Source organism: Hippopotamus amphibius, chromosome 10, assembly GCF_030028045.1.
Source record: "Hippopotamus amphibius kiboko isolate mHipAmp2 chromosome 10, mHipAmp2.hap2, whole genome shotgun sequence".
Classification (NCBI taxonomy): Eukaryota; Metazoa; Chordata; class Mammalia; order Artiodactyla; family Hippopotamidae; genus Hippopotamus; species Hippopotamus amphibius.
In genome coordinates, this window is record NC_080195.1 from 48,888,406 (window position 1) to 48,904,102 (window position 15,697).

General features: G+C 54.2%; 1 protein-coding gene across 8 annotated transcripts in view; it reads left to right on the plus strand.

The window, feature by feature from the left end:
• Positions 1-15,697, plus strand: part of MYLK (myosin light chain kinase) — a 258,615-nt gene that overhangs the window by 188,251 nt on the left and 54,667 nt on the right. For 7 of the 8 annotated variants that reach the window (XM_057696224.1, XM_057696227.1, XM_057696226.1 and 4 more), the window contains 2 exons: positions 671-787; positions 9,855-9,941. In XM_057696224.1, the coding sequence (XP_057552207.1) occupies positions 671-787; positions 9,855-9,941 (204 nt within the window). Of the gene's footprint in view, positions 1-670; positions 788-1,113; positions 1,227-9,854; positions 9,942-15,697 lie in introns of those variants that run through there. The other variant, XM_057696229.1, reaches the window with a different exon arrangement.

Sequence of the window (15,697 nt, forward strand, 5' to 3'; positions counted from 1 at the left end):
AGACCCTGCACTGAGGGAGGCAGCCCCACAGTGCGCCTCTCGCAGCCCAGGGCCTCTCATCAGGCACGATTCTCAGCGCAGATACCATTCCTGAAAAGCTAGCCCCAGAGCCCCAGGCTGGTCACTGTCGCCTCCCGACAGAGCTGCCCAGCGGCCAGTGTCCCTGCTGGACAGGGGCTCCTGCCCTCCCCCACCCACTTCTTTGCTCCAAGCAGCGTTTTCTAGGAGGCATTCCCAGAATCTTTGCTGTAAGCTGGCTGGAGCATTCTCACCTGCCACTGTGCCTGCCACAGTCTGCAGACCTGAGCCCGCCTACTGCTCGTCTCTGGGTGACGTCCAGTGTGAGGGCCTGGGTCCATCTGCCCCTGCTGTTGTGCTGATGCTCTCCAAGGGCAGAGGCTGTTTCTCTCCTTCTTCGCTTTCTATTCTATCCCTGTGAGAGAACTCGCTGAAAGGGGGTGGGGTTGGGAACATTTAGGGGGCGGTTATTTTGGACTATCAGCAACACGTGCCTTGGCTCTGGTGGGGGAGGGGGTTGGTTCCCACAGGGCCTCTGATTTCTGGGCTCCGGAGGCTGCGTGTGAATAACACTCGCTGTGATGCTCCAGGAGCCCAGCAGGTGCTGGGCTCAGACCTGGTCCACTCAACAGATCTTCCCCTCCCCGCCCAGGCTCCCTGTGCTCCGTGTCCATTGAGAAGGCACTGCCCGAGGACAGAGGCTCGTACAAGTGTGTAGCCAAGAACAGCGCCGGCCAGGCTGAGAGCTCCTGCCAAGTCACCGTGGACGGTAGGTCGTGCCCACCCACCGCTGCCACACGCAGAATCCCGCTTCTCAGCATCCCCTTCCCACCGTGCCTGGACAAAACTGCACCCAAGGCTGCCATCCCTGCCCGAGGCATTTGCTTTGTGGGTGACAAACCATCTTTTACAAAACAAGGAGACGGGAAGGAAAGTGGGAGCTCTAGCTGGTGGTCCCCTGTGGCCTCACAGTCCTGCCCCTGGCTGGGAGGAGGGCTGCTCACCATGTCGGCCCGCCTCCCCAGTCCTGACCCCCGCAAGCCAGGCAGGGACGTGGACACAGGGCAGGAGGAGAAAAGACACACCCACAGGAAAATGACTACGTGGTATTTTACAAGCCGCAACAAACAAGTGTCAGTACTGGCAGGACAGACCCGTGAGGAGGAGGTAGCAGAGTGGGGTCCAAGTGGGGACACTTCCTCCAGGAGGTGAGTTGGGGCTGAGGCTTCGGGTAGAGGGGACAGGCCTGCCGCTAGAGAAGCGTATCGTGATACAGCAGAGGGAGAGGAAGGGACGCGTGGGGACCAAGAGGTGTGGCAGGCCTGAGTGGCGTTTCCTGTGAGGAGGGGGCGCGTCTGGGTGGTAAGGAATGGGGACTTGTCCTAAAGAAATGCAGGTAGCGTGTGTGTGTCTCCTTTTCTCCTCTGCCTAGGGTTAGAATCAGAGGCTTGGAAGCAGATGGTTTAGGCTGCCACCCTCCCTGGACGCAGTGGGACACCCAGGCCCTTCAGAGAGGGAAAGCTTCCCTCATGGGGTTCCCTGCTCTGTTTAGGGCCAAGCCAGGTCCAGAGTCCCATCCGAGGACTCACAGTTCTGTGCCCTTTCTTAGGACTCTGTTACGTGCCTGCAACTGTCTGAAGAGGTAGTGTGGGGAAGACAGTTTCTTGCCCTTGGAATGCCTGGATGGGAACTATCAGTGACACGTTGAAAGCTAGGGTCCCAATAAGGCCTCCTGGAGACCAGCTTTGCTGTTCCTCTGACCGTGAAGGTGATCGCTTGACGCGTAAACTCCTAGCCGGATTCACCGCGGTCCCACAAGGTGTAGAATCGTTGTCTCCGCTCTGGATGTTGTGATGTGATTTCCTGATCGTAAAAGCCGAGATCCGTGGTGCATAATGAGTGGGAGAAAAGGAAAGAGAGTGTTAAAAACCAACGTCTGTTTAAAAAAAACACACAACGGCAACACAAATTAAACTGTCAGTAGCCCACAGTAAACCTGAAGTTGTAGCATGTTGTGTGTGTCTCCCTGGAGCTCTGTGAAGGTGTGTGTCGCAGGGGCTCTGAGCCTAAGGGAGCAGATTCGATGGGTCAGAGTGTGTGGCCGGTTCAGAAGGGGGCTTGAAACACGTGTCTTGAGGCTCTGGGTAGGGGCTGCTGCTTCTAATTACCCCTGACCCACCCCCACCCCCACCCCCACCCCCGGTCAGAGTCCTGCTTCTTGCTAGACAGGTGCTGCAATTTCCAAATACTGTTTCTGAGAACTTGACCCCAGAAGCCTGTCTGTAACAGCCCCGCACTTGGGACCATGCTGGCTCTAGAGGGAAGCCTGCCTGCTAATGAGGTTATCTGGGTGTGGAACGCCTCGCCTTTTTGGGCCCATGTACATGGCTAGCTGAAGGCATGACCGCCATTCATTCTCTTATCTGGAACGTGTCAGCACCATTTCCAGAAAGAGCACAGGGTTTCTTTTTAAAACCAAACTTTGTCCTCAAAATAAAATCTTTTTCCCTACAGGGTATATTTGGGGATCCTTTAGTTTTTAAGGTTTGTGGAATTCATTCTGCAACTTAAGGGGCTTTTTCGTTTTACTTGTAAGTTGGTCCCCTTCTAGTAGACTCCCTTGCTCTCTCTGCTAATCTCAACCATCATAGTTTATCTGTGGTTCCTTCAGAGGGACCTCTGCAGGGTTTGGCCCCAGACTACAGACTGGGAGTTGGGTCTTAGGAGAAGAGCTAGGAAGGGGGTCAGGGGGAGACCAGCTGAGATAACAGGGCCGACTCCAGGTTCATTGGGTTTTGTTTGTATTTTTTCAAAGAGAAAAAGGGCATCCCCCTCCACGCCCACTCTTTCCCCTGTTGCTACACTGGAGATGTGTTCTTGTCCTGCATGTGGGTGGCCTTCTGGCCACATTTAGCTTTATCTTTCCTTCAAGATAAAGGACAAGGTTGGCAAATGGTAAAGGACTACAGGCTCCTGAGCTGCTCCCCGCCAGCCTTCAGCATCTTCCCCTCTGTGCTCCTCTCAGCGGAATAGGCTTCAAGTCCTGTTCTGTCCCCTGATGCTCTCAGCATTCCCCACTCCCTTAGGTGGTAGTACCTGGCTTAGAGATCCCAATGTGTCCATGCACCCTTTGATATTATAGGCAAACTTTTGTGTGTTTGTGGGTTAGAGCATTTTTCTGAAGAAAGGGTCAATAGTTTTTAAATTCTTAAAAGAAGTCATGAATTAAAATGCAGTGAAGAACCACTTGCCCTAAGAAGTAACCTTGACTGAACTTTTAAGCCCAGCCGCTGTGCAGGGTCTTCCGTTGCTCTGCATCTGCAGCTGCCCGCGAGACCTCTGCATAAGAACAGTCTTGAGTCCCTCCTAAGGCGCTGCAAGGTCCCTCTCCACGCGGGGTGGGGACCACAGCTGATGCTGATGTCAGGCTGGCCCTGCCCCCGACAGTTACTGCCTAGCACGCGCGTAGCCTGTGCTGGACACCAGTTAGACGCTACCTCTGTGGCCAATAGAATGATGTATTTCGAGACCTCATGAAACTGACTTCGGCCCACTGGCTGTTCTGTATTAGCGACCCTACTGCTCCCCTCTTCTAGTAGAGACGGGGGAGGTAGCCTTTATAATGCAGCACATCTGGCTCTTTTAATCCGGCTGTTTGGGTTGTTTCTGTAAGAAAAAGGGGACCCTGTGCACTTTCTTGGTGATGGTCATGCTGCCATTCCTTCCACGCTGGCGGCAGGCATGTCCGCTTGTACCACAGAAGGCAGCCGGAGCCTGGGGTGGGTGAGGACTTGCCAGAAAACTCACCCAGGGGGAGAAAAAGCTGACCTTCAAGGCCTGCCATGGCCAGAAGCTCTTGTGCATTTTTAGATTCTGCGACGGTTGGGCAGGGTATCTTTCTCAGTGGGAAAACCTGGGCTCAGCGAGGGTCCACAGCCTTCCCCGGTCACTCAGGACGCGGGAGATGCTGGGTCCCTGGGTGTCTCTGATCCCAGAGCCCAGACTCTTCCAGCCACTCCGCACAAGGAGTCACAGTGTGAGTTACCCTGGCAGGACCTGAACCCAGGTGTGTGTGGTTCCAAAGTCTGTACCTTGTAACCACCTGCGTGGCCTCCCGGTCCAGTGAATAACACGGCGGTGTCCACGGTCCCAGGGATCCAGGTCTTCCTTGCCAACAGCCCTTCTTGGGGAAGGGAGGTCCTTCTGCACCTCTGGCCTGAGTGGCCCACTCCCTCTCATTCAGACCCAGACGAGACGTGAGGAGGCGAAGTCCTATGAAGGCCCAAATCCCAAGACGGGGCAGCTCAGGCCGCCCTTCCCAGCCACCCTGCTGAGGGCATCAGGCCTCAGCTACCAGCGGGATCAGGGGCTTCGTAACCATGGAAGGCGGTGCACGGGGTGGTAGGGGATGGCGTTCCAGTGGGCGTTTATTCAACCAGGATGTCAGGGCCCACTCTGCCAGGCACTGCTCCTGGGGCTGGGGTTAAGAGCAATGAACAAAACAGAAGTTGCTGCTCTCAGAGCCTTCGTGTTCGAGCTAGGGAGAGACAGAAATACGGATGAACAGATATGTCGTATGGTCTCGGGCAACGACACGTGCTGTGTAGAAAGCAGGGCGGGGTGAAGGGGGCGGGTGCTGTTGTTGGAGACGGCCAGGCTTTTCTGAGGAAGAGGCATGTGAGCAGAGGCCTGAAGATGTATGGGAAGGCATCTCAGCAGTAGGAAGGAAGAGGTAAGGAACAGGAGCAAAAGCTTGAGCTGGGACGGTGCGGAAGGCACTCCCAGAAGGAGAAGTAAGGAGGCCAGGTGGCCGCGCCCCGGGCCGGGGGCAGAGTGGTAAGTGAGGCTGAGGAGGAACAGGCCATGTAGGCTGTGACCAGGACACTGGAGTTTATTCCAAGTGTGATGAGACAACACTGGATGTTGTAAAGGATCCCTCAGGCGGTGACCAGACGCAGGAGGGGTGAGAGGGAGGGCGGACGGGACGTTGCCACCAGGAGATGATGGCAGCCTAGGCTCCATGGAAGAGGTGGGAAATGACCACATTTACAGTGTTTTGACAGTCCAGCTGATAAGATGTGCTGATGAATTGGAAATGGGCAGAGAGAAAGGGAAGTCAAGGGTGACCCTTAGTTTTCATGAGGCGGTGTAGGTCCATGGTGGTACCACCTACTAAGATCAGAATGCAGGGGCTCGGGGTGGCGGACAGTTAAGACTTTCGTGTCTGTGAAGCTTAAGGTGTCTGCTGCACATCCAAGTGGGCTTTCACGTAGGCCGACAGTTAGATGAATCTGGAGTTGAGGAGGGAGGTCGGGTTTGGAGGCAGGACACGAGGAGCCATCTGCATGAGGCCATTGATGCCCTGGGGTTAAATGAGGTCCCCAGGGGTGGATGTGGAAGGAGGAGGGAAGGAGAGTCCAACATTGAGAAGTAGGGCAGGACAGAGGTCTGCAAAAGAGACGGAGAGGGACTGGCCACAGGGAGATAGGAAGAAACTGAGGAGAGAGGGCAGTCCCAGAGGCCAAAGGGAGATCGTTTCAATAAGAAAGGAAGGATGGAGATCAGTGCGTCCAATACCTCTGCCAAGGAGCACGAGATGATCCTGAGCACCGGCCCTTGGATCTGTAACTCGGGGCAATTTGTAACCGTGAGAAGGGAGTTTAAAGTCTAATTTGAGGTATACGCGGCTGATAACTAGCTGGGTGGGAATTTAAAGCCCCACCTTGGCTCCTAACCGCTGTGGTCCACTGCCCCGTGGCCAGGGAGCCCTTCTGTCTGCGCCTGAGCCGACTTCGACCCCCGCTCCTTTTGCTGGCCTTGGTCTGCTCCCACTCCCACTTATTCTTTATATTGTCGCAGGCAACCTAGCGTGTGTTAGGATGAACCAAATAAAATTGCCATTGTCAAAAACGAGTGTTGATGAATGGTGCGGTTCAACCTGAAACATGAGTGTAAAGCACTTAGCATGGTGCCAGGCATGGACTAAGTACCCAATAAATGCCAGCTCTTACTCCACGTCTCTTTCACTCCTTTGTTGGGGTGTTTATATTCCCACTTTCCTGTTGAAGAGGATCAGGAACTTGACCAAGGACTCACAGCCACCAGCCTGCAGAGCCAGGAAGGCACTCGTGCTGACTGGAGCTCTCTCCCTCCAGGTTTTGCCAGCGAGAGCTGCTTGCTCCCTGGCAGAGAGAGAGACCAGCCCCTCTGCCCTGCCCCCCTCCTGGGGTTCCTGGAAGCTCAGACCCCCTCCCAGAAGCCTCTAAAGACCTCATCCCTCCTGCTTAGGGCTGCAGCTCTGGGAATGGCCTCTCTCTGGGGAGACAGAAGAAGAAATGCTGCGCTGGAGGCCTGAGGCCAGAGCTAGCCCAGGAGTGGAAGTGGGGAGGGGTTGTCCATATAAGGATGCGTTTTCCCCTCTCTGTTGAGTCCCCCACCTCCCCACACCACCACCTTCCTCCCTCGTGCTTCTTTGGGGGCACAAGCATGCCGGTAAAGGACTCCAGCCCTGGGGCCCAGATCCAGGAGTGGAGGTCAATTTCATCACAAACTGATTAAAATAGACAGAAAATACATGCTGCTCTTAAACTTTCATTACTATTATTTTTATCCCCTGGGCAGCCGTGTGAGCACAAAGCTGGTTCTGATTAAGCACGTGGTCCTCCCAGCCCACTCCTTGCTGCAGTTCTCACGGATGGACGGACTGACGGCTCGTGGCTCGTGGTGCAGGCACAGCCCCCGGGGGGCGGGGGCGCTGCAGAGGGAAGAGGAGGCTCGCCCCAACCCTGTGGGGCTCCAGGTCTGGGGGTGTGCCTGGTTTGACAGGGAAACTTGAGTCCCTTTCTCACGGCCAGATGGATTGATAAGTGCAAGGAACTTCTACAAACAAGGCTCAAAGCACATGACAGGGTGATGTACTCACAAGTCAGTGTGAAGCAGGCACTCGAGAGCTGAGGACCTGAGGACAGGTGCAGAGGCAGGAAACCTGCAGCAGGGGCCCGGGGAGGGCTTTCTGAAGGTGGAGGATTTTCAAGTGGATTTGGGATGGAGACGAGGAAACATGGCAGACGGGAGAAATGAACGAATAGGTGAATGGTCACCGTCGCACGCATTCTTTCCCTAGAGCCTTGCCGTGTGGCTGTGAGGCAGAGAAAATGTGTCATTTCCTTTGTGCAATTGTGGAAATAGAGACCGGGGGCAGCTGACATTATTTGCCCGTGGTCCCAGGATTGCTGAAGACGAAGCTGAAACCAGAGTCCTCCTCTCCCTGTCCCTGCTGTAAGGGTGCTTGGAAGCGACGTCCACCACGACCCCTTGAGGAGAGAAGGACTCTTGGTCCCTGTCTCCTTCCTTTCAGGAACCCAGGGAAACTGGGCCTCTCATCCTTTGCTTGCTTATGCCTCAGTTTCCCCACCAGTTAAAAAAAAAATCTCGGTCCTTCCTGTCTCCTCCTCTAATGCCCCAGCACTCAGTGGGAAAAAGATGGCGAAAAGAGTGCTGATGCCAAGGAGGAGAGGATGTCTGTACATACTCTGTCCTGGCCTCCTCTTCCTTAAACGGGAGGGAAGCAGAAATTTCTGGGTGCACTTTTCTTTACATCATCATTGGTGCTGTCAGAAGTGCTGGTCTTGAAGGAAGGGAAGAAGGAGGGCCCCAGACAAGGGAACCGTAGACTCACCCCGTGACCTTGGTTTATGGCAGCCTGATTCGCAAATACCGAGGGAAGCAGGGACAGGTTTTCCTGACTCTGGGAGTAGTCCGCAGCCTGAGGAGAGAGGCTAGGAGTTTTCAACCTGGCGGCATATTGTGGAACCCCAGCCCCGCCCCCGACCGATGAAGCCGGGACCCGGGGAGCCAGCTGTCTAGGTACAGGTGCTTCCAGTGTGCAGCCAAGGTGGAGAACCAGAGGTGGACAACTACGTACTGAGGGGTTTTCTGTAGCTGAGACGGTCTGGTGTGTCCGGCGAAAATACCCAGTGTGAGAAAATGAAATCATCCCCTCCCCACGGGACTTCCTCTGCCCGTGTCCACACGGGACCTGGTGTGTGGGCAGCCCACTGGGGACGCGGACACAGGCCATGTCAGCTGCGGTTGGCAGGAACCCCTGATTCATCGTGTGGGGCTCTTTCGCTCTTCCGGAAGGTGGCAGAAGGGTGACACTCAGGGGAATGGGGGCAGGGTAGGGGCTGGGTTATCAAGCGCTGCTCAGAGGAATTGCTTCCAGCTCTGTTCCTTCAGCCCCATCCCCTGTTACGTACTGCTAGGAAGCTCTCCTTAAGGATCGCACGTCATCCTCCGTTTAGTTGCACGTGTACAGCGTGGCGGCGGCGGCGCTGGGGGACGGTCCCCACGGCCTTGGAGGCCTGTGCGCTGTGAACCTGGTTGGTGCCTGCCCCAGCCTCCGTTCCCGGATTACCCAGCTAACGGAGAGCGGGCGGGCCTGGGGCCGGGAAGGAGGCCTGACTGGTGTGGAGGAATTTATACGGACAGGCCCACGTTCTGGAACGGGAAAGGGACCCAAATGCCATCCAGGAGTCGTGCCTCCAGACAGGAGCACCAAGAGTCTGCGTGCGAGGGAAGGGCACACACCCAGCCCTTAGATCTGTGCTTCCACGGCCACCCCCCAAGGCCCCAGGAGCCCCGTCCGGAGGAGAGCACGTGTGAGCAGCCGGGATTGGCCCACCCCGGAGGCGGAGACAGGGCGACGGCCCTTCCTCCCCAGCCAAGCCGCAGGAATGTGGCCCGGCCTCAGCGGGAACGTCCCACCCGCTCTGTGCTCCCTCTGCGCTTCCTCTTCGGGAGCAGGAACAGGATGCACAGGAAGGGGCTCTGAGGGGAGCCTCCCTCCCAGCCTGGTCCCTGAAGAGACTTCCTTGTGGGGACAGGGCTGGAGCCTAGTGACAGCGGTACAGCCAGCTCCTCCTCCTCCCGGTCCCCGCAACGTGCCAGGGTCCCGTCTCCTCTCGGCCCAGAGAGGGCCTTCTCCGCGCGGCGCAGCTCAGCGCAGCGCTATGTTCCCCAGCTGCCCTGACAAGGGAGGGCTTCCCCTGGCATCATCTACCCTTGGCATGGACGGGAAGAGGGAGCGTGGAGGACGGCCCTGAGGAGTTGTTCGCTCACCAGCGCAGCATTTCAGCTTTGCCCAGAGGCCGCCACCTCCGTGGGGTTCCACTGGGGCTCTTTTGGGGAGCGTGCAGAAGCCCCCATGGTGGGTCCAAGGTTCAGCCCAGAGCAGGTGAGGCACGCCGGCCCCCTGCTCAGAGGCCTTCATCTGGTCTGGAGGTCTGACTGTCGTGCCCCTGGCTACAAGGGAGTCAGAGAAAACAGGCTGCAAGCCTCCTCCAGACCACGAGCCCAAGGGCAACGACCCTGTCCCCTGCTTCCTCTGTTCAAGAGGCCTCTCTACACAGAGCAGGCCTCAGGAAATCCTGAATGTTTACCCCAAGTGAGTTAAGACCCAGTGAAGGAAAAAGATGGGCGTTGGTGAGCAGAGGGGCTTCGACCCTCCCCAGCCCCGCCAGCGATGCGGTTCCGGAGGCCTGCGCCTGTGGCAGAGTGAAGGCGCTAACCAGCTCCCAGCATAGCTCGTCCATCCATCCTCAGGGCGACGGTGCTCTGCGCCTGATTTATAAGGCCCGGTGGCACGGACGCTCCTTCTTTGGTGCTCTTGAGAGGAGGATGCCTGGCCGCGGGCGCCGTCTGCCCAGCAGGCACCGAGGGCCCAGAGTGGCGCGGGGCGTGGAGGACTGTCGCCGGGGCTGAGCTTGCAATGCCTCTTCTGCTTCTTTCCCTGGGCAGCTGCCAACTCATGTCTGTTGTTACCTGTTCTGTTCCAGATGCCCCCACCCACGAGAATGCCAAGGCCCCGGAGATGAAAGCCCGGAGGCCAAAGAGCTCTCTTCCTCCCGTGCTGGGAACCGAGAGTAAGTACTTGCTCAGCTCTTCCTGGCAAAGCCAGGACTGAGGGCCGGCCGGTCCTTGCCTGTGCTCCTCGGGGCCCGGCCCTGCCCTCACCCTGGCGCGCTGTGGGCTCCTGGTGACCGAGCCGGTGGCCTTGTCTCACCCCTGCCGCCTCTCCACGTGTTACACATCCGCATGCTCTGTCAGCCGCACTCAGACCCCTCTGTTCCCACCAAGACCCTGGGAGACCGTCTGCTGATCCCTCCCAGGCGAGTCTTTCCCGCCCGGTGGGCCTTCCTACCCGGTGGCTCTGATCAGGTCACTCCTGGTTGGAGTGCCTAGCAGTCCCCAGAGCCCACCAGTCCCGTGCAAGGGAACTGCTCACACGTTGCCACCCTGACACCCCTGCCACGTGTGTGCACATGTTCTGACATTCAGCCTCAGCCTTTCTTTCCGCGCGCCGCCCACCAGCTCCTTACTCCTATTTTATCCTCAAGCCAAACTGAGCTCGTCTGTGTGAACGGGCATCCCAGTGTTCCTCCCTTCGTGCCTTTGCTCTGGCACCTGTCTCGTGGGACAGACTCCCACGGAAAAGTCATCTCATCCCTGAGTTCGTCCTTGTTCCAGCTGCAAGGAATTCTTCCCTCCTGGGAGCCCCTGTAGCCCTCAGCACCCCATTCTGCCACTGGCTGTCCCCTTCCCAGTGTCACGGTGATACGTCTGTGTCTCATCCTCCCTCCTCTTTTGTAAGTTCCCTGGGCCTCCGACTGGGCCAATCAGGGCAGCACCTTTCAGGATGACAGAGAGCCGTGACCTGTTCATAGAAGGGCCTTACCTACATCTCTTAGAACAAACTTGCAGCTGTGGTCGAAATAGCCAGGCAAGGAAGCAGCTTCTCCTATGATTCTGCATGGCTCTCTCCCTCTTTTTAGATCTCGGCTTCCCCCAGGGCCCCCTAATCTTTTAGGCACAGTGCCTAGGGCCCATGGTGCTTTTACAGGCCCACAAAAATAGTTCAGTATCTTATAAAATCAGGAAAAAAATTAACTTTTAGACCAAAGAAAATGTTTTAATTAATAAGATTAATATATTCATCTTTATATCAACACAGTTGTAAAATATAATTTATATTTGCATATATGTACATATATATATATATATATTTTTTTTTTTTTTTTTTTTTAATGAAGGAAGGGGCCCTCAAAGGCAAACGTGCTTCGAGTCCACAAAGGTCATAACGTAGCCCGGGTTTCCCCTAGTGATTAATTATTGGTCTGATTTTGTTAGAACTATGCTTTGAAACCTCCAATTTTAACAGAAGGTTTGGGGTTTCCTGGACATCCGCAACACACTTTTCCTGTGTTTTTAAAGAGCAAAAGACAAAACAAACTGCTGATTACCCATACTAATTAAGGGCAGTGAGCTATTGCTAGATTAGTCCAAAGGCTACCCCTCTCTTTCCATTATAAGGCAGTGTTCTGTAACTTAGCTTTATTCTCATCTCTTCTTTCAAAGTAACATATTTACCTTCCCAGTGAGGAGCTTGGGTTCCTCAAGTACATGCCAGCCAGGCTTTTGGGGAGCGGGGAGGACACTCAGCCTTCCGTATGCCAGCGCGGCCAAATTGGAATGCTAATTTCTCATGGATATTTGTCGAAAGTGGATGTTTAATAAGTTATTGACAATTCATTAACAATTCTAAGAAAAACCTAGTGAGAATAGGTTAACGATTTTATCTTTCGAAAGCATTTCTTGGGCCTGTGTCCTATTAGTTATGGGAAAAAGTCAGCGGGAGAGCCCTGGGGTCTTGGAAGAGCACCAAGTGATGGTGAACCAGGTCTGATGCGATTGTCCTCTCCTGGGGGCAGAAGCAGGAATGCCTGGAGTTCGAGCTGGGAGGTCAGCAGCCTCCTATCCTCAGCTCTGGCACATCTACGCCGGTGAGATCCTGAGGGCAATGAGGGAGGGTCAGAGGAGAGCTGTGAAAGAGAAAAACAAGCTGGAGATGGTGAGCAGACCTGGCCCTGGGCTCGTTGCCCTGGAGAAGAGAGGGCCGTGGAAAACCCCAGTCCAGGTGTCATCATGCAGTTCCAGGGCAGGGCTCGCAACCCTGGCTGCATATCAGTTTCAGCTGGGGTGCATTTAAAAACACTGCTGCCCACTGCACCCCAGACTAATTAGATCAGAATCTCTGGCAGTGGGATCCTGGCTTCAGTATTTCTTTAAGCTCCTGGGTCCTTCCAAGGTGCTATCAATTAGGCTGGAAACAGCTGTTCCAGAGGGAAGCCTGGTGCCCTTGCACCACCGGTCTTGAGAAGCAGAAGCAGGTCTCCTCTACTGCCTCCATTAAATGTGGAGGCACCTCAGGGCCCCTCGGGCCCAGGTCCTCAGGGTATCTCCATCACCTGCCTTTAAGGGGGGAGCAGGATGCTCTGTGGTGGAGGCTGGACGCCATGCTTCTTTCCCTCCAAAGAATGCAGGGAATGGGGCTCAGTGGGCAGTGCTGCTCAGGGGGAGGGGCGGGGTGGCTGAAAATGCTTCCTCTGCTCAGCAAAAACACACTTGTGACTGCGTTAGCTCCAGCCGACACTGCTGGTCTGCTGAAGGGAAATTTCACTCTGTGTAGAAAGCCTTGAAGTTGGAGTTAGAGACAGATGTCTTACTCCCAAAAGAATGGAGGTGTGTGTCTCCATGTATAATATGGCCACGTTGAATCCCTCTGCCGGCCCACACCTCCTGGCCCCCAGCATCCCAGCCTGTCACCCCTTGGGGCGCTGAGAGTGTTAGCAGGGTGGTTCCTTCAGAAACCTGCAGAGTTCCCTGGGTACCTAGGCACCACCGTGGAGCTTAATGGGAAGGAAGGGGAACGAAGAGGGTGTCTGTGAGGTCTGCACCCCAGTTCTTTTCTCACTTTGGGGGATAATTTGTATTATTTATTAATTACATAAGTTAAATATGCATGCCTTTTTGTTTAAACATTTTAAATAGTACAGAAGTTTACCGAGTACAACGTGAAAGCCCTCTTTCATCTTTACCCTAATTTCACCCACCTCCTCAAATATATTCACAATTACCTTTTCCCGAATATTCACTTACACAGATGCAAATATTTCTGTTGGATTTTTTTCCCACAGAAATGGAATTATGCAGTCTGTACACCTCTACAACCTGCCTTTTTCTCTAAGCGTTGCTGTCCCCAGTCCCAGACATCTCTGATTCCATGAGAAAGCCCAGATTCTCATGTCGCTGAGTGGTCTGGCTGTGTGTGTGTGTGTGTGTGTGTGTGTGTGTGTGTGTGTGTGTGTGTGTGTGTGTGTTCATTTTTCTCAAGGGCTGGGAAGTACCTAATCTAACCAGGAAATCCATCTTTCCTCCAGTGACCGAGGGAAGGCTGAGTGGTTTCCTTGTCAAATAGATGGTGGCCAGATCCCTGTCTGCATGTCCTCCCCTCCCCAGCTCAGATATCCCGTCCTGTGAGCGAGCTGTCAGGCGTGAGAGTGGACGGTGCTCACCTGCGAGCCCCTGGGGGCACCGCTGCTGCCGAGCACTGGGGAACAGGAGGGAAAAGCCAAGTTGATTTGCCCAGACTCAAGGGGCCAGATGAGAGAAAACTGATGAAACTGCAGGTTAAGCTGCTGGACACCATCTGAGAAGTACAGAAGTGAGGAGGCGGTCGTCTGGGAAGATTTCAGGATGAGGGAAGCGCTGGCCCAGGTTCTGAAGGAGGAGAGGAATGTGGTTTGGTTGAAGAGGAATGGTAACACTCCTTTGATGAGGGGAGACCGGAGGGAGAAATACACAGGTACTAAAATGAACATCGTGAGGGCCCCTGGTTCAGTCACCTGCCCATCACACAAAACGAGAGTTTTTCGAGCGCCCATGCAGCAGGCATCATTTTAGGCACTCAGTCTATGTCGCTTCAGGCAAGTCTCGTTCAACTGAGCTACAAATAGTTGTTCCCATTTTACAGATGAGCAAAACTGAGAGAACTACACTGTCCTGCCCAGAGTCTCATAGCTAGTAAGTTGTGAGCACTGTGATGGCAGCCCTGATCTCCGTTCTCCCACACCACCCTGTGCCTTCCATAGTCTCAGGGCCATCCCTTGTGCTGTCCACACAGTGGTGGCACTGCCCATTGGGGGGCCATCAGAGCTGGGGGAAGAGGAGGGTGACAGCTGGCATGGTTCCCTGGATCTTGAGACCTGTCAGGGTGTTTCCTGCATGCCTCTCAATGGGAATTTTTTTCTAACTTTATTTTGATATAATTTCAAATGTACAGAAAAGGAGCAAGAATAGTACAAGAAACTCTTGTACACCCTTGACTTAGATTCATAAATTATTTGCATTTTGTTCCATTGTTCTGTCCCTCTCTGTGTATAAACTCATATATATATACACCAGTCATCAAATATTCATATCTATATATATCTATGTACACTATATGTAAACTATATATATGCTATATCCATTCATATCTATTCATCATTCGTCATACATATATACACACATACATATATATGTGTATGTGTATATATACCTTTTACAAATAGACACATCATGCCCTTGACCTCTAAACATCTGATTGTGTATCTTCTAGGAACATAACCTCAATGCAATTATTAACATCAGGACACTTAATAGTGAACCGAAACTATGTAACCCATATTCAGTTTTTGTCACTTGTCCACTCTCCTCTATGGCTGCTTTCGCCCACCTTGGTGGGAATGGAGTGTCAGCACTCCTAGAAAACGTTACGCCCTCCTCCCGCCCAGAGTGGGTCGTCTCCCACCTTTGGAGAGGGAACAGGAGAGAAGCGCGTGGGCCCCGGGGCAGAAGCATCCTGCACCTGTGGGGGGCTTGGGGAGGCAGCAACGCCCTTCCTTGTCAGACCTGCAGACGCCCGTTTACTGTGCCTGGTAGGGCAGTGCTCAGGCACAGGGCATAGCCAGACAGCCCTGGGCTGGAGGGCAGGGAATGAAAGTTTTGGTTCTGCCTCTAATGGAACATGTGGCCTTGGTCAAAGCCCTTCCTCCCTCTGCACCTGTCAGATGGGGACTTTCTCCGACTGACCCCAGGCCTTTTCCAGCTCTGACATGAGGCCATTCAGTAGAAGGCTTTAGTTGGAGTGATGCAGTGTAGACGGGGTTGGCCAATGCCCTTCGTACCGTCTGGTGTGTGAAGGGTGGAAGCCCCAGCGAGCATGAACGCACAACCACAGAGCCATCCTGGCGGGAAGGAGGCTGTGCGCACAGAGTCCAGGCTTTGGGTGTTCCAGCTGGAGGGGACCTGAGTGGAAGTCTGTGTGAGGGAGGCATGGATGGGGCTGAAGGAGTGGTTTGAGAAAATACAGGGGGGCACTGCCAGTGCAGTAACAGGCTCAGGGCTTCCTCCATTCAGTCTCTAAAGCTGGTGATCTTTGAGAAAAGAGACAGAGGAACACCCACAAGGTGCTTTTACAACTAGGGGACAGGAACCAGGGCCTGTCCATCTCTGAAATTTCAGTGCCCGGTCTGAAGTAGGAATATAAGAAGTATTCCACTTTTCAAATGTATTTATGAGTTCCCATGCTTCTGGGATCTGGGGAGGATGCAAGTGGAACACCCCTTTGTATTCCATGCCCGGCCTTAGCCTTGAGCTTCACCTCTGATATCAGTCACTTTGACCTCACTCACATCCCAGATTACGATGCTCTTACATATCTATGCCTTGGTCTCCTGTATGAGTCTCTCTCTGAAACCAAATGTCGGTCACCTTGAAAGCATCTTTGGATATCAAAAGC